Here is a 25,752-nt window from a genome sequence, read left to right as displayed (position 1 = left end):
CCACAAGCTATCCAATAAAAGAAACCAAAACAAACAACCATAAACTACTAATACTGCCAGATATCATGATGAGGGATTACAATTTAATTACGTATCATTTTAGCCCATTCTCTAACAGTACGCCACTAAACCCGGCTAGCTGTAGAGTCCTATGCGAATCAGCATGGTCCATTTGTTTCAACATTGGTGTCAGTAGTTTAACTCGAGCGATTTTTTGCACGGCATTCGGTGAGCGACAGTAAGTCATAACTATTACTTAGCTACCAAATGATTTAACAAGTGTCATTAGATAATAATGATCCATTTTTTTTTTTGCTCTCTTACTTTTCCACCCCTTTCTGGTAAACCACAACCAGTTGGGACTGACGTAAAAACGGTTTAGTAACACCCCAACGAGTTTCCGTTTCCCGAACCATTCCCGGCTTGCGCATGATGTTTTCCTTTTGGCGCTCGTGTTTCACTCTCTGGGCTCTCTCAAACCCATATGAGTCTGGTATCGGCATAAATCGTGTTTTTCAGCGCGGAAAACTATACACAAACCAAAAAAAACTCGAGCGGCTTTTCTCAGATTTCGCGCTTCTCACGTTTTCAGTTTGCAGTGCGGGGTAGGAAAATGACTTTGAGCTTCGAGTCGTGAGCTCTCCGACTCTCCTGTGAGACTTCCCCCGAACCTCGAAATTGGCGCGTGGGGTGTTTTTAATCTATATAAGTAAGGCAAAAAGAACGATTTGAGTGGTTATTTACATGTCTCCGGTGAAAAGTGATAGACGCCTGTCTGTTCGATTGATTTGAGTGTTGACTTGTGTCTCGTTTTTAGTGTGTCTATATGTGTTCTGCGGATTCTGGGACTAGGAAGCAATAATCGCCGTGATCTCGAGATCACGTGCAATCGAGTGTGGTGTGGCTCTTTCAGAGCGATTGAATTTGGCGGTTCACTGTTCAGCATATTATTGGTGTCGTTCGAGGCGAAGATAAAGAAAAACATTTTCGCAACAGTGGAAAGCGGTGGACGCAGTTGCGAGATGAAGTTGATATTTGTGGTAAATGAAACCTTTTTTCAATTTGCATTTCTAAACTTCGAGGAAGCGTGAACAGTGCGAATTGTATTGCAAAGCGTAGTTATGTGATGAATGCGAGCGCACATTCGTTTACAATATGAATACACATATTATTTGTTATGGAATAAGAAATAAGCCTGTGAAAACTCGGTGTGATAATCAATACCAAATGAAGGACTAATCAACATACCAATTCATATACTTTTGTGATTCTACAATAGTTGGACGGAGATCCTCCGTAATAAGCATTGGGGATATTGCTAACAATATGTACATATGTTATCAAATTTAGTTATGATTCACCAGATTACCAGGTTCTTATTGATCGCTTCTTACGGGCGTTTTTCTTCTTACATATGGTATAAAGTTTCTACCCTAATTTGAACCGATGGATGGAAGTGGTATTAAAAATGTGTTTTCCAAATTTCTGGATTCCGTGACGAAAAAAAACTTTTTCATGTAACCATCATATGAATCGACCAATTTCTATGACTTTCCGGAATTTGCGAAATGCCTCTCAAACGCCTTTTGACGTGGGACTACGTCTAACCGGAATATATGGAGGGTAAAATGAAAACCTAAACACAGAACATGCAGGAAAAAATGAAAGATTTCGAATGCTTATAGCTCGAACATTTCGTACTGGATAGGAGAGATGTTTGCATCACTTGATAGGGAATATTTCTACGCATCTATCGCAACTAACAAAATGTTGTTTTTCATTAGATAAACAATTGAATAACTGTAAAATATTAGGCGTTATCTAAACGCCCTAACTGCATCGTTTTGATTGGCCCGATTTACGGTTTCCCTAACACAGCCATCAAAACCAAGCAGCCTTGGGGAAATCGGCATTGCAAATACATGAAAGTAGGGGGACTTTTGTTCTCATCGAAAAATGTTCCCTAACACAGACTTTAAAACCAAGCAGCGAAATCGGCATTGCAAGCACACGAAAGAGCCTAGAGGCGAGTGAACAGAAAAGTTTAAACCCTCTTAAAGCCAAAAAGAAGAAAAAGAACACACGAAAGTAGGGGGAGCTTTTGTTCCCACCGAAATGTGTTCCCTAATAGAGATTTCTAAACCAAGGTGCCTAGAGAAATCGGTATTTCAAATTCATGCAAGTCGGGGGTATTCTTGTTCCGACTGGAATGTGTTTCCCTAACACAGACTTCAAATCCACGAAGCGTGGGGAAATCGGCATTGCGAATTCATACAAATCGGGAGTATTTTTGTTCCGATTGAAATGTGTTTCCCTAACACAGACTTCAAAACCGAGGTTTCTGGGGAAATCGGCTCTGCAAATAAATGCAAACTGCGAGTACTTTTGTCCTCGCTTGCCTTTGTGCAGAGTGGAATATGTCTGTCCTAACATGATCTTCTAAACATAGGAACCTGGGAAAATCGTGCAGACACTAGAAGCGAATGAACTTCCCAGTTTCAAGCAAATTCGAGATTCGAGAAGTATGTACACTTTTGGGATGTAAACTTCAGAGGGAAATGTAAAATAAAATAATCGTTTGATAATTTTTTTTTTGTCTTTATTGGAAAGATTTTCAGCCTTAGGCTGGTTCATCGAACGTTTGATAATTCTTGCGTACATATATTTTGTTCTAGTCATCATACCAAACGTAAAAGGTCCGTCATTAAATTTACTTGTAACGAAGAACAATCAATCACAATAAATGAATTGACTTTACACGGCATTTGTTCATTTTTTTCACTCACAGAGCAAATATATTGAACTCAATTGAATTTGGAAACTGTTTCATTCAATCAAGAATTTAATCAATACAAACGAATGATTGCTAAGCTAAGGTAGTTCCACGTGAACCTTGCGGTTATATCATAGATATAACCCACTTTTTTTTTTTTATTCGTACACGTGGGTGACATCCAAATTGAACCCCTATTGAACTGACAGAACCCAACATATCGGATTCCCCACTGACATTTCCCCTTCGTGTTTCTCTTGGATTGAGTTTCCCACTGACAGTTCTGCTTGAGATTTTACTAACGATCTGAGCATCAATCATAGTACCCGGCTGGATAATTATTAATACTTTGTTCAAATGAAGTATAGCTGTCAATAGTGAGCGGTAGTAGCTGAACTTTTCCAAGTTTGAAAAATTCATAACGAGGAAGCAAGAATTCATTCCGCGTAATTTTCCCCGAAAGTATTAGGTGTCAATACCTAAATACCGACTTAATATGTTTTTGTGTAGAATCACTTCAAATGTAAATAAATATGTTTTCAACATTAGGAAATATAGGGTTGGGGAAATGTATTTCTGGTCGAAATTTGACGCTTTATTTAACATACTTAAAATTATCTTCACACAGCAAAACCTTCCTGGCCGTCAATCCGGGCTTGGCGATGGTTTGGGCCGGCTCACCGCGCTTCGACCACGACTTTTTTCGCTTAAGGTTGTCGTACGAGATCCACTTTTCATCACCAGTCACCATCTTCTTCAAAAATGGGTCGGGTTCGTTCCGTTTCAGCAGTGCATCGCAGGCGTTGATTACGTCTAAAAGATTTTTTTGCGTCAACTCGTGTGGCACCCATACATCCAGCTTTTTTTGGAATCCAATCTTCTGCAAATGGTTCCGAACGGTTTTATGGTCTATACCTAGTTCCTGGCCAATCGAGTGAGTGCTCACATGCCGGTCTACTTGGATGATTTCAACGATTTTCTCGGTTTCCACGACGATTGACCTACCAGTACGGGGTGTATCTTCGACAGCCACTACACCAAAACGAAATCGATCAAACCAACGCTGTGCTGTGCGAATCGTTACAGTATCGGGCGCATAAACTACACGAATTTTTTCGGCCGCCTTCGTTACAGTTTTACCTCGCAGGTAGTAAAAACGTAAAATATCGTGAATTTCTTGCTTGGTGGACTCCATCTTTGACGTGCTATAACTTGAGACTGAAAAGGACAATCAAAACACTGTCAAAACGACACTTGGAGCACAGATGACAAAATAGCCGTATAGTATGCGATAAGTACAACACAAGATATATTTAAGTGTTGCCATATAATGACAATATACGACATTTCTTTTTCCCTGACCCAATATTTCGGTATACTCGAATGTTTTCCCAAGAACTTTTGTGGAGAATCATTGATACTACATCTCTTTTGAAATTGTTTAAATACTCTTTTGGCGGACGATAACTCAAAATAATACCCTGTACTAAATTCTGCTAAAATGAACTTTAACCAATCTTCGATTGTTGGTATGGTCGAATTTCGGTAAAAATAATCTCGAATGTGATTGGAAATCCGTTACGATCAAGCAAACCATTTGTCATGACAATTGTCATGCGTAAATGCGAAAACAGAATAGAAACATACGGTATGAGGCATGTTGTCGACGCCAACCTCTCTCAGTTTCTATTCTGTTTTCGCATTTTCGCATGACAATTGTCATGACAAATGGTTTGCTTGGTTACGATTCTACCTCAATCTTTTTTGAACTTCATTCCCACTTATGAATTTTTTTTAAATGCAATAAATTGTGACTGAAATGTTTGAATTTTTGATTTTTGAAACTTAAAAGTGGTGAATTGAAATTGTTGAAATTTATCTATTTTTTAGCTTAGCTGGGCTTTACCTAACTAAACTGAATTTTCCTTGATTCCCTCTAGAATTGTTGCTGAAATCTTTACCAGGCCTATCAGGCCTATTATCATTCCGTTACAATTCTACCTCAATCTTTTTTGAACTTCACTCCCACTTATGGAATTTTTTAAATGCAATAAATTGTGACTGAAATGTTTGAATTTATGATTTTTGAAGCTTAAAAGTGGTAAATAAATTGAAATTGTTGAAATTTATCTATTTTTTAGCTTAGTTAGGCTTTACCTAACTAAGCTGAATTTTCATTGATTCCCTCTAGAAATGTTGCTGAAATCATTACTTGGCCTATTATCATTATCTTCATTATTATCATTTTATTTATATGAACTTCGATTTTACTCTCGATTTCAATCAAGCTGGAAATCTATTATGTTCAATGAACTTGACCGAAATTATTAAATAATTTAATTGGAATTTACCTTTTAACATTAGAAGGACTTTCACACACCGTTTTGCCTATTCTTGAATGATCGAATCGCGAAGCGCTTGCCCCAGCGATGCTATGATGAAAACAAACGAACTTATCATAACAATAAATGTCTGCTGTAATTTTATACACTCTTAGCTAAAAAAATAATAAAAAATGTTTGAATGCGTTGAATGCGTCCGGAATTTTTCATATTCGATCTCTAGCATTGCCGTACTTACTGTGCGTTGGAGATAGGCATTGTGTTATGGTAGGTGAGAGGGGGTTCAAGATCTGGATTATAGCGGATGGAGCCAGCGCCCATCATACAGGCTGACGAGACGGTGTTCCGCCTTGCTTCCACAACTTGGTGAACGCTCCGCATGCAGCCATCATGCGTTGGCTCGTCCGGAACCACCAAAACACAGATTTCGGTTTTACAACAGATGACGTAAATTGATTATTGTTCCAGTGAATCAATTTTCCAGACATTCGTTGGAAAGCTACTGTCATTGCGCGTCTTTTTCAGTATGAGTCAAAAAGTTGAAGCGTAAACAACTTAGTTTTTTGCCACTTCGAATATGTCGAATTTCGTACCAACGAGAGTGTTTTCATTACTTCAATATGAAGAAAAATGCTGCGGAAAGTCATCGCATTTTGGTGGAAGTTTATGGTGACCATGCTCAAACTGAGCGAACGTGTCATACGTGGTTCGCACGGTTTAAAAGTGGTAATTTTGACTTAGAAGACGAAGAACGTTCCGGACCGCAAAAAAAGTATGAAGATGAAGAATTGGAGGCTTTACTCGATCAAGGTCCGTCACAAACGCAACAAGAACCTGCAGATACACTTGGAGTAGCTCAGCAAACCATATCCGATCGTTTAAAAGCAATGGGAATGATACGAAAGATAGGACATTGGGTGCCGTATGAATTGAAGGCACCAGTCGTCGAATGCCTTTTTTTCACGTGCGAACAACTGCTCCAACGGCATAAAAGAAAGGGTTTTTTTGCATCGAATCGTTACTGGCGATGAAAAGTGGGTCCATTACGACAATTCTAAATGTCGGGCAACCTCGGATCTCCGGCAATGCATCAACATCGACGGCCGTGCGGAATATTCACGGCCAGAAGGTTATGCTGTCTATTTGGTGGGACCAGTTGGGTGTAGTGTACTATAAGCTATGAGCTAAAACTGAATGAGACCATTACAGGGGACCTCTACCGACGACAATTGATGCGTTTGAGCACTGAAGGAAAAACGGCCACAATACGAGCAAAGACACGATAAAGTTATTTTGCAGCACGACAATGCTCGGCCACATGTCGCGAAACCGGTCAAAACATACTTGGAAATGCTGAAATGGGAGGTCTTATCCCACCCGCCGTATTCTTCAGACATTGCTCCTTCCGATTACTACCTTTTTCGATCGACCAGCCAATATAGTTAAAGTCGAAAATTGGATCGATTCGTGGTTAGCCGACAAACCGGCCGATTATTTCCACATAGAGAATTGCCAGAAAGATGGGGAAAAGTTGTGACTAGCTATAGGCAATACTTTGATAAATTTGTAACCATTTTTGCAGAATAAAGCATTAATTTTTGAAAAAAACGAAGAAACTTACCGGTACTCCTAATAAATGTGTTTCTAGGTCTTTTCTAAATATTTGTGATTTTTTACAGAATTTTATCAGTATTTTGCGATACAAAAAAATATTTTTATAAAATTTTGATTTTTTTTCTAGATTATTGAGACTCAGTACTGGTTTAATTTGTATTTAAATATGTTCGTACGTAGATTTTAATATGCCTGATTTTATTCAGAAAAATTCGAGGACTGCGCGGTGTGAAAATATCCACTATTTTTTTAAAATATTATTTTTATTTCTATTTTGTTTATTTCCCTGAAATCATTCATTGTGAATAAATGTACGTGAAAAGTGTTCACAAACCGTATTACCAGCGCTATGGAAAATGTTGTATAAGGTATCATAATAGAAAACTAAGTAATTTTTATGAATCCTTATATGGTTCACCATAAGAGCTATAGTGAAAAACGTAGTTTTCCTTTTTTCACGCCATACTGAATAGGCTTGGAAATGAAAATTCGAGAAAATACGTAAAGTGTGTCTACTATGATTTACCGCGACAAATCATAAATTTATTTTCAGAAAACCAGCAGACCCAGCAAACGTTGTTCTGTCATATAATCTATTTTTAGAATATTTTGGTCGACAAAAATAACGAATATATTTCAAGAGTATCGTTTAGATCTATAAGATTGATCTAAATGATGATTTTCACGGTGAAACATACCTGCATACCTGTTTTTTTTGTAATTTCCTATTTCCTATTTTTTTCTATTTTTTTATTTTTCCTATTTATATCAAATATCCTCCAAAGCCATTTCTATCATTCTAACTTGGGTGAAGACAAACTCACAAAATTGTGCTCCCTTGGCCGAGTGGTTAGCGTCATAACTAACATGCCGGGTGTTCGGGTTCGATTCCCGTTCTGGTCGGGGGAATTTTTCGTCAAAGAAATTTCCTCCGACTTGCACTGTGATCACGCGTATTCTAGAACTTGCCACTCAGAATGCATTCAAGGCGTGTTATTTGGCATAGAAATCTCAACTAAGTACTAATAAAAATGACGCAAGTAATACTACGTTGAGACGGCGAAGTTCCTCTAGGAACGTTAGTGCCATTGAAGAAGAAGAAGAAACTCACAAAATATATAGAAGACAAAATCTGATCAACAGTTGTTTAATATATAAGATAAAATTTCAGAAATTAGAGTATTTTTTTTTGTATTTCAAAATTTTGGATTTTTTTTCTTTTGGATCTATTGAAACATAATTTTCATTTATATGTACCTGGTTTTGATACGTTTTTGATATGTGTGTTTTGAATGGCGTACAAAAAATTGGAAAGTACTTTTTTACCATAGATCCTATGGCGAACTTCATAGGGATTCAAAATTTTTTAGAAGTTTGTGTTCAAGACACGACCGCATTGTTGACGTAGAACTACGCTGTGGTTTAATTCAAGTCGCTTGTTTTTAACTGCGAATATTATTTTATATGCTTAAAATTTTAAAATAGAAATAATTTGAGAATTACATTTGAATTATGTAATTATGTATGTTAGTAGGAAAAAATCCAACAGCACTACTCATTATCGTTTGTGTTTGATGTTTGCTTAGCGTGAGCACGTAGAATTTACCCCTTCATCAATATTTAAATTTCTCTCCTGCAAGATGGTGGAGTTAACAGGTGGCTCGTAATTTACACTACTTAGAAAAGACGTATGAGGAATGGCAAGACGAAAAGTTTGGATTTGTTTATGTTATTACTTTTTTTTTTTCTTTATTATAGTGACTTTCAACACATTTCGGTTGGTTCGTCACTTTTACTTCCATTTTTTGGAAGAATGTCGGGATTGAGAATTGAACTCGTGATCTCTGCGTGAGAGGTATGGATGTTACCACTACGCCAGATCGCCTCCCCTATTATGTTATTACTTACGTTGGTATAGTTACATTTGATTTCGTCGAAGGTATTTGAAGCAGTATAATAAATAAACAGTTGTCGTCGAAAATAGTAACCTAGTAACCTTTATGCATATGCTTCCGCCAGCTGGCTCGGCTAACGTGATATGATTTATTCAGGGAATGCTTTGATCGTGGTACCGCCACTGGCGCATAATTTACAGCTTTGTTTTTTTGTGCTGGTTCATAACGGCAATCAACCGTGCCGGCGAAACTGTAGTCAATGTTTAGTGTTCTTTGGATACCATCTATGTAAATAAATACAAACTTACGCGATAGGTCCGAACGGCAATTCTGACATTACGTTTTACCTTCCACTTCACTTTCCTTGCTCTCGTTTTTCATCAGTTCTCATCATCGTTATCAGGTTACTGTTATTGCTTGGTAAGTGTTTCACAGTTGACTATCAAATATAATCAAGTGTGATGTAATTTTCGTTCAAAAATTTACAAAATAAGCTGTCCGAAATTTGAATTCAATCTGTCCGAAATTTGATATTTTTTTTATAAATAGTGTCCGAAGTTTGATTCTTATTCGCTTCATTTGAAAAGCATTTTATTCGATGATTTTTTTTATGTTTTCAATCAAATAGGTACAAAAGAAGAAAGCTTAAAAGCATATTGAACTAATTTATTTAAAATATGAATCGAATAATACCTGTGCATAAAGTTGGGATCTGTTTTCTGCATCATATGCCTTAAGCGTCCGAAATATGATTCAGAACGGTAACACCCTAGCGTAAATATTTCCCTCTCGCTATCTCCCCTCCTTGTTTATATTTATCATTACGGCTGCACAATTTGCAACACAAAACAATCGTCAATCATAGCATAAAAAATTAGGCGATTGTTACATCGTTACAGGGCCAATGCACACAGAAGCAGATACAAATGCGGTTTCAGCGTAGCGAAGATGCACTATTTTTACGTACGTTATAAAGCACGCACATACGCACACAAATATCCATATATCGATGGCTCGAAGCAACTAAATATACACACACTTATCTCCGTTTTGCGCTCTTCTCAACAGAAGCCCTTTCTATTAATATTGCCAATCTAGATTAGCTTAGCTGTCATCCTTTGTGGAGAGAGTTTTCCTACCGTCATGCGAAACCAAATCACTGACAAAATTCCTGAATATTTATTTTCTTGGTGAGCTGACGATAGCCTAGCTTGACGATTCCCCACACAATTATGTAGCTCAGAACCTTAATGCAATGGCGTCAGTTTGATGCAATGATTGCAATGCCAGAGACATCAACGAGTAATTTGGTCGCGTCCACAGCTCAATCCGAAACGAAGACGTGTGATGACGCAAAACAAGGAAGAACAAACGATATTCATTGCTTTGAATTCAGAACGATACTGAAAGTTTGCCTTCCTTCCTTGCTTGAGACATTAAACTTCTTCAGTTCATTCGTCTCTAACCTTCAAAAAGGACCTTGGAAAACTTTACTTTATCCATCATATTACTCCTCCACTCCCATTGCCTTGAGAAAGGCATTCGATCCCTCGCCGTCCAGCTCACCCAGCAACGATGTTGTTCAGTCGATTTCCTCACGAAGAATGAAAGTTTGCCTCAGCGAGCTCCAGGTAAGGAAAGGTATTGTATTATAGAGACTTTAAACTTTTTCAGTTCATTCGTCTCTAGCCTTGAGAAAGGCCCTTGGAAAACTTTACTCTACTCCAGCATTACACCTCCACCCTCTTGCCTTGAGAAAGGCATTCGATCCCTCGCCGTCCAGTTTGTCCAGCAACGGTGTTGTCCTGTCGGTGTCCACGCAACGAATGAGCGAGATCCACTGGTTATCCACTCTAGGCAAATATTCCCCTCCGTTCTTCTTCTTTTTACTTTGTTCACGGAGACTTTACACTTACGATTTCCCCTTCGTTGCTCGTCGATAAGTTGCTCGTTATTTACAGCTCTGTTCGGGAAAGCACACAAACGGACAAAACAAATGTATGAGGAAATGGGAATGCTTCCAATTTTCATCAATTTAAACCATATACAGACTATGGGATTGAAATGTATAGCATATCAAACAAATCTTAGGGAAATTCCGATTCGATTGGTATGTAAATCGCCAAAATCCGTTCGCGGCAAAAATAATTATTAACGTTAACTTTATTTCATAAAAACGTGACCTGTTTTTTGATTTGGCACCCTTAATGAAAGAAAGTAGTTCTACGTCAAAAATAGTCAAAATTTCTTATTTGGTACCCTATACAATATTTTCCATAGAGCAGGTGATTTGGTTTGGGGCACTTTTTACTTCCTTACCCGGCTAGGCCCTTTATCTTTTTAGCCGACCGGTTTGATTTTTCAAGTAGAATAGCTGCGATGTAATTGGGGTTTTAAACTCATAAGCGGCGGCTCAGCGGTGTGAATGAACATGGATTCCCATGCGTTTAGATGGGAAGGCTTCCTAACACACTTTTCGAGCTTCGCGTTGTCTCAGTCGATTTTATGGTTGCGCCCCGTAGAGTGAGCTGCCACACTGGATTAGATCTCTGATTGTCCACGGCCTTCTTGTGTTCCCTCAAACGTAGTTTAAACTTCCGATAGGCTTGGCTAATGTACACCGCCGAGCAGGAGTTACACGGAATTTCGTAAATACAAATGCGGTTTCAGCGTAGCGAAGATGCACTATTTTTACGTACGGGTTATAAAGCACGCACGTACGCACACAAATATCCATATATCGATGGCTCGAAGCAACTAAATATACACACACTTATCTCCGTTTTTCGGCGGAATCTTGTCCTTGAGGGAACACAGAAGGTGTTTTAATGTGTGAACGCTTTTGTAAGCCGTTTGGAAACCGTGTAGTCTCAGAGTCCCTACTACGCATTGGTAACTTTCGAATAAAACGGGAGACTGATCCTCTGAATATCCTCTTTTTGTGGCTGTAGTGTGGTGGCGTTTTGGCTGTGTTTTTTCCGTTCATGTTTTCGGAGGATCTTGTTTACGAACTCTTCGTTGTAGCCGATCAAGAAGGCTGCCTCGTGGATTTTCTTCCTTTCTTGTTCAAATCTTGTGTTTCCATTGAAATATTGAAGAGACAATGTGCCATTGAGTGAAAATCAGCTTGCTTCTGTGCTCCAAAATGGTTAGAGCCGGATGTTATATACCGGTCCGTGGAGGTCGGTTTCGGTAGATGCCATATTTCAGGATATTGTCATCTTTTCTTGTGATCATTATATCCAAGAAAGGGAGTTTTCCATCCGACACTTTCTCAACCGTGAATTTAATTGAGCTATGTCGAGTGTTCAACAAGTTTAGAGTTTGCGGCAGATAACGCTCTTTCACAGCAGCAAAAATATCATCCACATAGCGCTACCAAACACGAGGAAAGAGCTTTTCATTTTGAAGGTCTACGACAAAGTCGCTCAAAAAAACTTCATCTAGAAGTGGAGAAAGTTTCCTGCCCATGCTGAGTCTGAATGTTTGTTGGTAAAACTTTCCTTTAAACATGAAGAAGTTTTGTTTTATACACATATCATCTTCGATGTGATTGCCGAGCACCACCCATCTACTTATCCAGTAACTGTTCTGTATCCTAAACCCTGACCCTGGATTCGCTATTGTACATTATTGAATATTGAAAATCGTTGGGAAAATTGTTTGGCCTTCCCTGACTAAATTTATTGTTTTTTCCTAATAAATAATTAAACGACTGATGGATTTCTATTTTCTTCCCCCAGTTTACGCTTTACTTATCACTGGTAGTCCTACAAACCGGGGCGAATCCTGTGCGAATCAGCAAACCCAGAGCCCTTGTAGCAAGTCGCGAGGAACGTTCGGTGAGCGCCGCCCAAGATGGCAATCACAAGGAACCGTCAAAGCCCCACTACCTCCTACACGTCGTACCCGCAGAGGAGAGTGAGTTCGATAAGCTGATGGATTTTTTCGCAGTTGGGGAGATCGATTCGCCCACCGAATCAGTAGTATCTCCCCTAAAGAACTCCTACGGATCCTATGAGCCACGACAAGATGATTTAACCGAGGAGCTGCTGCCACCACCGGTGGAACAAGCCGAGCCCAATTATTATGCCGTCAAGCCAAGGAAAACCAAGAAATATACCCCGAGCCAAAAGCTAATCAATATTAAAAATTCGGAGCATTACGAAAATTCTGATAACGCAAACTCCAAAGGTCAAACGAACGAGGGCTACTTCCTAGACGAGATTGATTTGGATAAGCTCCTGGCGTCCGCCTGGTTAACCGAAGCCGATGCGGATGTGGAAGCGAAGGGACACTCCAAGGAGCTCAAGAATGAAGAACTCAACACGGGAGAATTTATGCCTAGTCAGCAGAGACGAGTGGACGAGAACACCAAGAGTTTGCCTAGTGAGAACGACGGTGCTCGAGTCGATTATCAGTTGCATGGCCACAAAGGACCCGATAGCTACGCTTTCGGATATGATACCGGTAAAGGGTAATGGTGGAATTATTTGTGTTACTAATCGCACGTTTTTGGTGAATGGTGGCAATGCGTTCTTCTCAGTTTGGCGAGTTTTACAAGGATCGTTTAAAACCAGGGTTGCCAAATATATATTTTTTTTGAATCAGAAAGAAATCAGGATAGATTATATTGGGTTGTCCAGAAAGTTTGTGGTGGTTTTTTGAAAAATAAAAGCATCATAGACAACTTCATAGACAAACATGTATTTATTCAACTTTATATGTACGGTTTCGTTCCACAATCTTCGGCCATCCTTCCACAACATGTTTGTTTTCTCGTCGGAAATTGTTCAATGTATTTTTTATGCTGTCTATATAGTTTTTTTCCCTTGAGAGAACTTTGAAGGAACATGAACCGGTTACAATCTGAAGGCGCCACATCCAGTTTTTTAAGTTAAGGTTAGTTTGATATAAGCACCCTAGCACCTCCAAGCCAGACTCCAAAATAATTTGTGGTGTTGTCAATGAGACATGAAGTTTGGAATTGCCCTGATGGAACACGACTTCTATCACATTGACCAGTTCTGGAAGTTTATCCTTGATCACATACTATATATTCCCATATCGGTTTTGAATTATATCTATGATATTTATATACATTTACATAAAATCTGGCAAATAACTGTATAGCTGTCATCCTAAAGGTACGATTCTGGAGTGAGAGGAAAAAGATTTCGCTACACTATCCTCAATGCTCATTCATACAATTCGGGTTGACGGTATTCAGCTCCGTGTTTGGTCATTGTGAAGCGAAAATCATAATGAACTTTTCAGGTTTGATAAACGCACTTTTTTCAATAAAAAATATGAATGAAATTTCACTTTACTTTTCTGCATCGAATATGGTCAGTTTCAGACCAATGATCATTGAATGAGTCATTGCATTGGCAGCACCATCTGTTTACCTGTAGAAATGCTCATACTCCAACGTAAGAATGTAAAAGCATTGATCATTTGCAAGTTTGCATATTTGAGATCTCAAAAAAAAATTAGACTACCTTTTAATAGGGCCAAAGTTATCTCCCAAATTTTTTTCAACTAAAAAAGACCAACAAGACCTACATAATTTTAGCCAAAGAAGGAAATGTAGGAAATTGATTGAATTGTTTAATTAAAAAAAAAGTTTTTTTTAAACTTAACACTGGATTTTTTTTTTGTAAATCAAAATTCAATTTCCGCATAAAAGATTTATTTAAATTCTTAAAGAAAATACATGAATCGCCCATACAATAACCAACTAGTAGCATCTTTTGAGTTGTCTTCAGACACAATTTTCATATGGGATTTTCTCACCACCTGCGAATAATGTGTTTTTCATTCAAAAAGAATGCTAATTTGGTAAGGAGAAGTTAATTTTCATTCATAATATAAATTCCTGCCAGAAAATCAATTACTATCCTTGACGTTCCCCGAAATCGTAAAACGAAACTAAATGCCGTCAACGCGAATCATAAGGCTGAGGACATAGTAAACGCGATGCGATGCAAAGCGATTAAATGAAACTCATCGCGTGCTACGACATACTGATCGCTTTTTTGGCGTTTCAATAATATACATAATCCAGTCCATTCTACATGTAAACAGCCCAAACCAATAACTTCATTTTGTAAACAATTGTTGTAAGATATTTGATTTAGTAAAAAAAACACATTGAAATTCGCATCGCTTCGAGTTAACTAAGAAAAGTTTGGCAGGTATCTTAGGGACTGTCTACATACCACGTGGATAGAAAATGTACGGTTTTTGACCTACCTCCCCCCCCTCTCCTCTCCCTCCCCTGTTGTCCACGTGGAAATCCCATTTCAAGTTTTTCTTTATACTATTTACTTTTTACTATATTTGATTTATAAATAGAAGCGGTTGGTTCCTAATTCGTTGATTTTTTTTCTCCAACACTGCCTGGGAAATTATATGTGTCGTTCTTTGGTTTCTAGCAAATTCTTCAAAAAAACATCAGACATGCGGGAATCTAATCTCGGGATTATTTTTACTATAAACAATGACAAGCTGACTGAGCTGTTTAAGTTTTCATCAAATTCAGACCATCAAATCAAAGGCTTTGTTTAGAAATTATTTATTAGAATTTATCGGAAAAATCCGAATCTCGAAACAAGACAGCAGAAGTATAAAAAAAATCAATATGGTTGTCATCAAGCTGTTTAAGTTACAGTGACTCAAACTCGAAGTCGTACCCCACCAGATCTGTTTTCACTACTTTTGAAAGTCGAAAACAAGTTTTCGAAACATTCTATTTAGATAATCATAAGGTTCGTAAAATATGTCTATCTTGATGTGTGTAGATGTATGGACAACAATATCAAAAAAAAAAATTAAAAATGCAATTTTTCTCTTTTTTTTCAGAGATTTTGTGGGCTAACACAATTCTTTGCTAACCGATTTAATAACAAATCCAATTAACTATATCAACCAGCTTTCATTTGATTCCTATAAAGTTCATGTGGATCCTTCCCATACAGAGACAGTTTAGTTTGAATGAAAAACTATCTCTTGTCTTTGATGATGAATAATTCAATAAACAATTATGGCACCGCAAACCGAAAAGTAGTTTTAAAAACTCCAATTAATTCTGTACAAGTTTAAGTTGTTGCTTCGTGGAAAACAAAATTATTTTCAGTATTAAAAAATTGCCAAAAACAGGGCCTTTAAAAAATCTCCTGTAGTTTTGCGAAAATTTGCAATAGGTTTTACTATTAGCAGGAATTTTTTTAGCCTAGTGTATCTACAAAACACCTGTGAACATTTCATATTGATACATTCAGCGGTTTTTTCTAGCCGATCGATCAAAGTTTGGAGCAAATGAAAGGAGCACTTCTACGTATGTTGTACCAGATGTTCAAAATGCTATGCGTACTCTCAGAATGAACGATTCTCAAATTTCGTTTGCATAGTAGGATTGCAAGGAGTGATAATACTCACACGAATGCATACCCATTCCCACAAATACATGCACTGCTCACCCACAACCATCATCAAAGACCAAGGGGAAACTCTTCATCCAAATAAAAAAAAACTGTGTCCTAGGGCCTTTCACTACAGAAAGGTTTTGGGGATCGTATGATAGAAGAAATTGATTTGTTATTGACTTAGTTGGCAAAAAATTGTGTCAGTCCTTGAAATTTTCGAGAGTATACAAAGAAATAGATTTTTTTATTTCTTCCCGATATTTTCGTCCACTACATCTACACACACCAAGACAACAATATGTTCGTAAGATATTCCAAAAGCTGAACTTTCATATAAATCATTATCTAAATAGAATGTTTAGAAAGCTTGTTTTTCGACTTTCAAAAGTAGTGAAAAAAGATCTACATAGTGGACTACGAATCCGAGTTTGAGTCACTGTATAAAAATATTATACTTGGGCCCAATTGCATAATCAAAGTTTCACTTAAAATATTAGTGTAACTTGAAACTTGTAGATTCCTATTGCATAATGAATCTAGAAGTACAAATCTACAAGTCTAATATTACAAGCTGTTTACACTAATATTATTAGTGTTACATGACATTAGTATTACAAGTGAATGCTGCATACACAAAATACAACAGCAAATTATTAGTTTCATCCTTTACTTTTTTCTATAACTTTGAGTGGACCCGTAATTTCATTTACAAGTTACCGTTTTAAATATTCGATTCTTCGTTTGAACTATTCGAGTACGAAAATGTACCGTTTCAACGTTTAAGATGATGTCAACTGCCAGCTATAATTTTTTTTAAATCAGGAAGAATGTAAATAAAAATCAGGATAGCTTATATTGAGTTGTTCGGGTAGTTCAAGTCGATTTTTTGGATAGGAACATGCTTATTTCCTCATATTTTTTTGTGCTAGCCATAGAGTTAAAATTGAGAAATTGTCTTTTTTCTATTGAAATTTATTGGAAAATCTATTGGTGGTTCAATTCACCTACTCAAAGTTCTTTTTCTCGCTCAACATCGTTGTAAATTATTTGTTTTTGCATCACCTGTCTCTATTTTTACATAAACGGCGTGTTTTCAAACACAATGATCGATCGATCGTGAGAAAACTCTGGGTCCTCAATTGACCATGTTTGCGTTGTTATAGAATAACTACGTCCACGCAACAATCATTAGCGATGGAGATCGATCCACGGTCGAATGGAGATCGATTCATCCATACAACTGCTCTTCAAGAAACATCGGGCTGTTGTGCTATTAATAACACAACAATGAACATACCAACTGTCTCCACTGTTCGGTGGTCTAACTGGAAGAACAGAAAGAATACTCTTACGCCTAAAAAATGGCTACAGTGTAATGTACAATTTATAGATACGATAAAACATGTAACACAATTGAATATACGGCACTGTTACAGCTTAAATGCTGATGAGCCTAAATAAATAAACAAATGGGATTTGAAATACTGTTTTTCCGTCAAATATTGTGGAACCCATACATTGTAGCGTTCTACGCAACCAAATTTCACTCATGGTGCTTAGTGGTTTTGGATATCCGTACTGAATTTACTAATGTTTCATGTACCGAGAAATATTCTTTATCAGCGTATCGATTTCATTTTCATCAGTGACAATACGTATTTTCTGGACAACCCAATAGAAACATATTCGAAAAATACCACAATTCAATGAGGAGCATCGTCGCTAGAAATATTTTCCAAAGATACGGCCCATGTACCCGTGAAAGAATACGTTGTTCGTCTTCCATTTTCGCAAAACCTTGGAAGCTCTCGAAAGATAGAAACGAAACGGTTTTTCGAATTCAGAAACCCGCATAAATCACACAATTTCCAAATTGTAAACGATGTCAAAGTAAAATGCATTTTGTGACGCGACAACGCGCTCTGTATGAAAAATCAGTCTCCATAAAGCGTTGTCACGTCATACAATCAATAAGTTGTATTAAATAAGAATATCACCGCATTATAACAAGCTATATACAGGTAAACTTCGATATAACGTACATTTCACTTTCAAAATTGTACGTTGTATCGAATTGTACGTTATATCGAAGCATAATAAAGTACTCACAAACGTAGTCTATAATACATTATTGTGTTGCTGTTTTAGTAAACTTAATGAATAACTTCAATCAGAAGACGAAGCCAGCCTTTCTCATGATGTTTTCCTTCGTACTGTTGATTAAAGCTTGATTCATTTAGAATCCGGAATCACAAAACCAGCTGTATTTCGGGATTTATTGAAGGTACAAAACTTGTTTTAGCATCACAATACAGGTAATTCATTGTTCTATCAGAAAAAAAATTGAAACAAATTTTCCTTTACACTTTGGAAATGTGTACGTTATATCGAGTGACGTTATATCGAGGGTACGTTATAACGAGAGTACGTTATATCGAAGTTTCCCTGTACTATTTTTTATGTTTTTTATTACTCTAAAGTCCATCCTATAGGGGAAGGAGGTCCTAATGCGACCGATGGTCCTGAATCTACCCCCCTTTGGATCTCAGGAAAGGTGCTTCCTATCGAATTTTCAGTGGTGTCAAATGAAAGGTGTCACAACGCTGGCAACTTGAGAACATTGTGATTTTTTTCTGGCTCTCTTCATTCTAGCGTTTTAGCGTCATTTTGCGTATTCACTGCTTCAAAAACAGAGAAGAAATATTTTTGACCTGTATGAAAATGAGTTCAATGTTCTTTTAAATTGTGAAACAGTACAGAACAAGGCAACTTTAAATGCTTACGGTATGTTTATCAAAATAACCTATATAAATAGATTTTTCCAACTATCCACAGTACACGGCATGTCGTTATTTGGGAAAAGTCGGGGTTGTCCCAAGCCGACCCCCAGTTTTAACATCGTGATTATGTAATACGTTCACTCTGACGCTTATCATCAATGGCTCGTACAAGCCTGGTTCATCGAGTGGGGCTCACTACCGGGAAAATGAAGATACTTTTGATAAACTTTTTGTGTGCATTCGTGTGCATGTGCGCGTGCCTGTGCAAGGGCGTTTATGTTTGCGTGATGGAGATGACTTTTACGTTGACGTTGGCTTTGACCGTTGAACGTTGACGTTAGCGTGTACATTTGTTTGTGCACTTTCTTAGTCTAACTCCACACGCGTCGCTCTAAGGCTAAGTTCTCTCATTTCCAGTCTTTAAGATCCGTTTTCAACGAACTGGAAGTCACCATCCTTGATTCCAAAATGGCATCGGAATTCGATATTCGACTTCCGCTGGTATGGGTTTTCCATATTTTTTGTCATTCAATACTATTATCAGCAAACCGGAAGTCGTTATATTCTATATTCTGGAATTTAAGTTCATTAATTGTTGACAAAACATAGAAGAAATTAATTAAATTAATCATTAGCGCTCTTATACTCGCGCATATGTCTGTGAGATCGAGAAATCAATAATTCGTTCATTTCTCAGAAAATATCAACACTACGACTTTGCGATTGAACGGATACATATATTATTCGTTGTTATATTTATACGTGCAAATAAAAATACAAATGTTTGACTTTCGTATAGTTTTTTCTTCCAATTATACCCTTTTCTTCAAATTGCTGCTAATAAAACCTGAAAAATACCCAATAGCAACATTACAGAGAAGTTCAACTTTCGGTCTGTCACACCGTGCGCGAGTATACGAGTTATGATTTTGCACGCGAGTACAGGAGGGTTAATGTTCAACATTCCGAAACAGCAAAAGGTCAGGTGTTGTCAAGTCACAAAAGTATTTCACTGACAACAAGCCAATCCAACTATAAAATATTGATTGCATCTATTCGTCGCAACTCTTCAGGGAACGGCTACTCTGTTTACAGAACGGATCGCAATGCTCAAAACAGCCGCAAATCATCGGGTGGTGGAGTATTGATCGCTGCTTCGTCTCGATACAGCTCCTGTATAGATCCAACACCGGTCGACGATACGCTTGAACATATCTGAATCAGGATTTAATCCATGGATAGAACCGTTAGTATTGGAGTTCTCTATTTTCCACCAAGTAAAAAGAATGACATCTCTGCTATTCGTAAACACATCGATTCAATTGGCGTAATTCATTCGAATCTCTCTCCGACGACATTGCACTACAGTTTGGTGATTAGAATCTCTGTGATGTGCACCGGGCTATTAACGAGAATGGCTACGCGTCAGTTGATCTGGATCGTTCTCGACCGTGTGCTGCCAGCTGCTCATTTCTGGATGGTTTCTGCTTCCCCGGCTTGTCCCAAGTTAACAGCTTGGAGAATGCAGAGAACTGGACTCTTGATCCTGTTCTCGTAAACGACATCGTGCTACCTGGTTACCAGATTAGCGAATCCATTGAAGCGCTCTCTTGGATTGATCCTCGTCACCCTCCATTTGAGCTAATCGTTGCATATCCAACGGCTGTTACATACGAAACAGAACGTAACGATCCTGGTTTCGATTTCAAACGGGCCAACTTTGAGCATTTGTGTGCAGCATTACTCGTGGTCGACTAGAATACTGTGGACACGATTCAAGATACCGATAGAGCCGTTGGATTCTTCTCCAACGCTGTACTTTAGGCGATTACAGCACACGTTTCTTTGAAGTCTCCTCCGTGTAAACCGCCATGGTCAAACAACCGTTTACGCTTGCTGAAACGTCGACGATCTGCTGCTCTACGTTCCTACTGCAGTCAACGTTCTCAACACTCGAAGCTGCAGTTCAATCGGGCCAGTAATGCGTACAGGAGATACAATGAATTTTTGTATGCCAGATACAAAATTCGTATTGAGGAGAGCCTACGTGTGAATCCAAAACAGTTCTGGTCGTACGTCAACTAGAAGCGAAATGAAAACGGTCTCCCGACATCAATGTATCTTCTGACTCGATCAGTGGAAAATGCGAACTATTTGCACGACAGTTCAAACGCGCTTTCAACGGTTCTACAGCTCAACCTGAACAGGTGAGATTAGCTGTCCAGGATGCTCCTCGTGGTGTATATAGCGTTGAAATGTTCGAAATATCTGAGCAGAATGTAGTCAAAGCAATTCAAAAGCTTAAATTCTCGTATGCTCCAGGCCCGGATGGAATTTCACCTGCTGTGTTGAAAAAATGCAGTTCTGCGCTGTCCTCTCCGCTGACGAAACTTTTTAATCGCAACGCAATCGCAAACTGTAGCAACGTGTGTTTCCCTCGAGCTGGAAAAAATCGTACCTATTCCCCATCCACTAGAAAGAAGATAAACGAGATGCTAAAAATTATCGCGGCATTACTGCTCTTTGCGCCTGTTCGAAGCTGTTTGAGATCATTATAAATGAATCGCTTTTTGCCTGTAGCAAGCAGTACATCTCAACGAATCAGCATGGTTTCAACCCACAAAGATCCGTGAGCACCAATCTTGTTGAGTTCTCATCGCGTTGTATTCGCGCCATGGATGCTGGTAACCAAGTGGATGCCGTCTACTTGGACTTGAAAGCAGCTTTTAACCGGGTTGATCATCAAATCCTTCTCGAAAAACTAGCGAAATGTGGCGTAGCTCTTGGTTTTGTCGAGAGGTTCGAGTCATACCTGAAGAATCGAGCTTTGTTTGTGAGAATAAGGTCACATGAGTCCGAGTCATTCACAAACATATATGGAGTGCCTCAGGGGAGCAATTTAGGTCCTTTACTTTTCGCATTGTTTATAAACGACGTGTTCTTCATCCTGCCACGTGGAACGAGACTCTTCTATGCTGATCATTCTAAGGTCTACGTTATTGTCGAAGACATAAATGATTGTCATCATTTTCAAAGCTTGCAGAACATTTTTGAGACGTGGTGTGTACGAAATTGTATGACGTTGAGCGTCGAGAAATGCCAAGTTATATCGTTCACCATAGAGCGGAAACCCATCAATTTCTCCTACATGCTATCCGGCAAGGCCATCGAGCGGGCTCAACGAGTTCGCGACTTGGGTGTAATGCTTGACAAGGAGTTCACTTTCACCTACCACTACAACGATATCATCTCCAGGGCAAACAAGCAGCTCGGTTTTGTTTTGAGGGTCACCAATGGATTTAAGGACCCGCTTAGCTTGCAATCTCTATACTGTGCGCTGGTTCGTTCTATCCTGGAATTTGCTTCTGTCGAATGGTGCTCCCCAGCATTTGGAAAGCATGCATTGAATCTGTACGATGTAAGTTCGTACGTCGTGCTTTGAGGGATCTTCCATGACGGAACCCAAGGGAATTGGCTTCTTACGAGGAACGATGTAACCTGCTGCGAATTGATACTCTGGAGAACAGGCGATCAGCAACACAATCCATGTTTGTTGCCGAGTTGCTGAGGATTGCGAGATTGACTCCCCTTTCTTGCTAGCTAATCTAAACATTTATGCTCCAGAACGCACCCTACGTCATCGTGATTTCCTTAGGCTCGATTTCCGGAATAGTTTGTTGTGCCAGCATGATCCGTTGGAATTTATGTGTGCTACATTGAATAGGATTTTTCACTTCTTTGACTTTAATCTCGCTAGCAATGCGCATCGGATTTTATGATTATTTTAGAACATGTTGACATTCGCAATGCGTGTATTTGATACTGACTTGAGTAAATCCATTAAGACAATTTGATGTCAGATGGATTGAATAAAATTAAATTAAATTAAAAAAAAACTCCAATTGATGATTCCTGTAGAAAAATTTCCCAATTTTACTATAACATCGTTTGATTTTGTGTGATTTATACATGAAAACGTGAAAAAAAATGTTTGAAGTGAGTCAAAATGGTGTCACGTCTCGCTGAAATGGATCGTATACTTTTCTTGGCGTGATAACTTCTTGAGACTGTTGATATCCCTCTACTTGTGGATTGATCTTAACCAAATTTTGTTGGTTGTTGACCCACCATATGGCTAAGAGAAACCCAAGTATAAACATTTTTGAACTTAGGTTCATCTGATAAACTAAAAAATGCTCTACTTTCGAGACGTGACAAAACTTCAAAATACCTGTTTTTCAAATGTCTATCGACGACTCTTCAAACAAGTATTTAATTATCCATTCAATGGTATATATATATATATATATATATACATTTGAGTTTGGTTGAGCAGGTGCAGAGATATCTCAAGAAACATAAAAATAGAGAAAACCCAAAATATTTTAAATTTAACTATGTATTTTTTAAAACTCGCCCCCCAAAGGTTGGTGGAAAAAAATGAAACTCGTTTCAAAGGATTTATGATATAACTCAGCTTCATGCAAGGTTTTCAATTTTCTCTTAAAACTAGATTTGAAATTTGGTTCTCTGGTGCATAATCTCATGGAATGGGTCTAATGTATTTGTTGAAATATTTTATTTGACGAGTCCACGTGGACGTTACCTATACCCCTCGCCCCTCATCGTTGGGAAACATGGACATTTTCGTACTCCCCTACCCCCTTCAAGTTGTCCACGTGGTGGTATGTGGACATACTCTTAGTTATATTTATTACGGAAAATGTTTATTCTGATGAATTAAAAAGTACCAAAATCAGAATCATTTCCGTAAAATCATTCAAAAATTGAGTGTTTGTCAGGATGTCAGAGAACGTGCCGAAAAGTCTGGTAAATCCTGAAGAATCAGAAGGTCGGCATCTCTGTTTGCAGCCATGATCCTTGTTAGACCTGCTTGAAACATATTGTATACCGTCATTAATATTCTGTATTCTATCTTTCATTATATAGGAAGAAGCGCCAGTTTCACGTAGAAGAACGCGACAATGATGGAAATGTAAGAGGACGCTATGGATATTACACCAGGGGTGGGAAATTCCGCATCGTAGATTACACTTCATCGCCAGAGAAAGGCTTTCGGATCGAGAGCTAAATGCAATAATCATTCGTTGTAGATATTTATTGTTTTCTATTATATAAATTTCAATAAAATAAAACACAACAAATCAAACAGTATGTTTCTTTTCCTGTAGTTTAGCTGTTATTTGATAGTATTGCTTTTCTAGATCATCAAGCAGACCGGACGCTCCGAAGCGGAATAATGTGGGGTTTAGCCACTCATCACCCAGAGTTTCCCTAACCATAAGCATCCATGCTATAGAATCCTTAACAGTGCGAACACCTCCAGCCGGTTTCAGACCAATTTTCTTTCGTGTGAGCCGGTGGAATTCTTGAATAGCGCGAATCATGACCAAACCTACTGGCAAGGTAGCGTTAACCGCTTCTTTTCCGGTCGACGTCTTAATAAAATCTGACCCAGCCATCATTGCCACCATCGATGCCTTGTAAACCTATTTCAAATGAATGTTTTAAAAAATCGTCCGCGAAAATGCTATAAGCACATACGTTGACCATCGTTCCACACTCCCCAATGCCCAGAATGGTCTTCAGATGAGCTTTGTCCCCACACGCGTCTCGCATTTGTGCTATCTCATCATACAGCTGCTCCCATTTGTTGTTCAACACTAAACTTCTGTTCACCACAACATCGATTTCGGTTGCACCCTCTTCGATGGCATACCCAATCTCGAGTAAACGAGTACTCAGTGGGTACTGGCCGGACGGAAAACCGGTTGCAACTGGAAGCTGTTATTGAATGAATAATGTTGACAACGAAAACGTTGTGCCTCACCTGCAGCAATCTGAATACTGTCCACTCTGTGTAAAGCTCTCAGCGACATGAAGGCATCTGCCACGCGACTTGGATACACACAAACCGCAGCTGTGTGTATTTTTCCGAACAGCTCAGCATCAACTTGTCGTCCCGGAAGAGGATATGCGGCCCGGAAGCACAATCTTTCCACGTTGGCTTGGGTGTCGTCACCGCCGAGTGTCGTTAGATCGGTGAGGGTGATTGCTTTCAGTGTCCATTGGAGTAATTCTGGCAGGCTTTGGCTGTTGAGTGCGTTTGTTAGAAGGCCAACCGAGCACTCCAAGCTGCGCAAATTGATGTAAACTTTCTCGAGTGCAGTGGGATCTGGTGATGAGATTAAAGCTTTAAAAACATTTTAATGAATATATTACACTAAAAGCTTACCAAAAGAAATCTTTGAGTTGACCTTCATTATAAAATCTGAGAGGAACACTGATAGGAATGTGTTGATAATCCAGCATCTACTCGGACTGGAATTAGAAAAAAATAGGTGATAACCCCATGAGCAGTATTAAGTGCGATTCACATACAACATCCACGTCACATTGCGTCAATTATTCTTCCAAGCAGATTTTATCCAAACATTCACATACACCGGCAACGGGAACTTCGACTTGCCGTTGCTGGTGTATGTGAATGCTTCAATAGGAATTCCATGGAAGAATAATTGACGCAACGTTACGTGGATGTTGTATGTGAATCGCACTTTATTAGGTGGGGCCGGTGGAGCAGATGGTAGAATTTGCGAGCGTAGTGTGCGTGTGGCATACGCGGCCATAGCTACTTTTCACATTGTGACGTCAATATTTGTGTTTACATTCGATTGGCGATCTAACGTACAAATATACACCTAGGCAGCGCTGCGGTAAAAGTGATGATGGTTTTAAATTTTGCCATGTGAGCTTATGGAAGGTTAGTAGTTCTTTCCATAAATTACAGTGTTATAATCATAAAAGATTATTTGATTGATCAAAAACAAGTAGAAAAATGCATGGTTCTTGCATGTGAGAACTACCTTGGAAAGTCCGGAAGTAAAACATACGTGATTT

The 25,752-nt window shown here is 38.5% G+C and overlaps 2 protein-coding genes across 5 annotated transcripts; one reads left to right on the top strand and one right to left on the bottom strand.

Moving 5' to 3' along the window:
• Positions 1-715: 715 nt before the first annotated feature.
• LOC129776371 (uncharacterized) lies at positions 716-24,001 on the top strand. Of its 2 annotated transcripts, none has more exons than XM_055781964.1 (3): positions 716-1,040; positions 12,368-13,101; positions 23,782-24,001. In XM_055781964.1, the coding sequence occupies exons 1-3, from the start codon at positions 1,023-1,025 to the stop codon at positions 23,921-23,923; spliced, it is 894 nt and encodes a 297-aa protein (XP_055637939.1). In that variant the 5' UTR covers positions 716-1,022; the 3' UTR covers positions 23,924-24,001. The 2 variants fall into 2 exon arrangements, with proteins under 2 accessions (XP_055637939.1, XP_055637940.1); XM_055781965.1 differs by having other exon boundaries at positions 721-1,040; positions 12,368-13,094.
• On the bottom strand, positions 23,936-25,752 carry LOC129776370 (deoxyribose-phosphate aldolase). Of its 3 annotated transcripts, none has more exons than XM_055781963.1 (5): positions 25,719-25,752; positions 25,088-25,173; positions 24,683-25,027; positions 24,397-24,629; positions 23,936-24,341 (listed from the first exon to the last, which is right to left on the bottom strand). In XM_055781963.1, exons 2-5 carry the CDS (start codon positions 25,113-25,115, stop codon positions 23,997-23,999), a joined length of 951 nt encoding a protein of 316 aa, XP_055637938.1. In that variant the 5' UTR covers positions 25,116-25,173; positions 25,719-25,752; the 3' UTR covers positions 23,936-23,996. The 3 variants fall into 3 exon arrangements, with proteins under 3 accessions (XP_055637938.1, XP_055637935.1, XP_055637937.1); XM_055781960.1 differs by lacking the exon at positions 25,719-25,752 and adding an exon at positions 25,410-25,486; XM_055781962.1 differs by lacking the exon at positions 25,719-25,752 and adding an exon at positions 25,234-25,276.

Source organism: Toxorhynchites rutilus, chromosome 3 (assembly GCF_029784135.1).
Source record: "Toxorhynchites rutilus septentrionalis strain SRP chromosome 3, ASM2978413v1, whole genome shotgun sequence".
Lineage (NCBI taxonomy): Eukaryota > Metazoa > Arthropoda > Insecta > Diptera > Culicidae > Toxorhynchites > Toxorhynchites rutilus.
The sequence above is the reverse complement of the archived record's forward strand: the minus strand, read 5'-3'. Positions and strand labels throughout refer to the sequence as shown.

Excerpts from the sequence above, each read along its gene's own strand:
- LOC129776371 (XM_055781964.1), top strand. Across the intron at positions 13,102-23,781 it reads GGATATGATACCGGTAAAGG|GAAGAAGCGCCAGTTTCACG; the intron begins GTAATGGTGGAA and ends TTCATTATATAG.
- LOC129776370 (XM_055781960.1), bottom strand. The coding sequence starts at position 25,471 with ATGCCACACGCACACTACGCTCGCAAATTCTACCATCTGCTCCACCGG. Across the intron at positions 25,174-25,409 it reads CACCGGCCCCACCTAATAAA|TCCGAGTAGATGCTGGATTA; the intron begins GTGCGATTCACA and ends TTCTAATTCCAG. Across the intron at positions 24,342-24,396 it reads AGTGTGGAACGATGGTCAAC|GTTTACAAGGCATCGATGGT; the intron begins GTATGTGCTTAT and ends CATTTGAAATAG.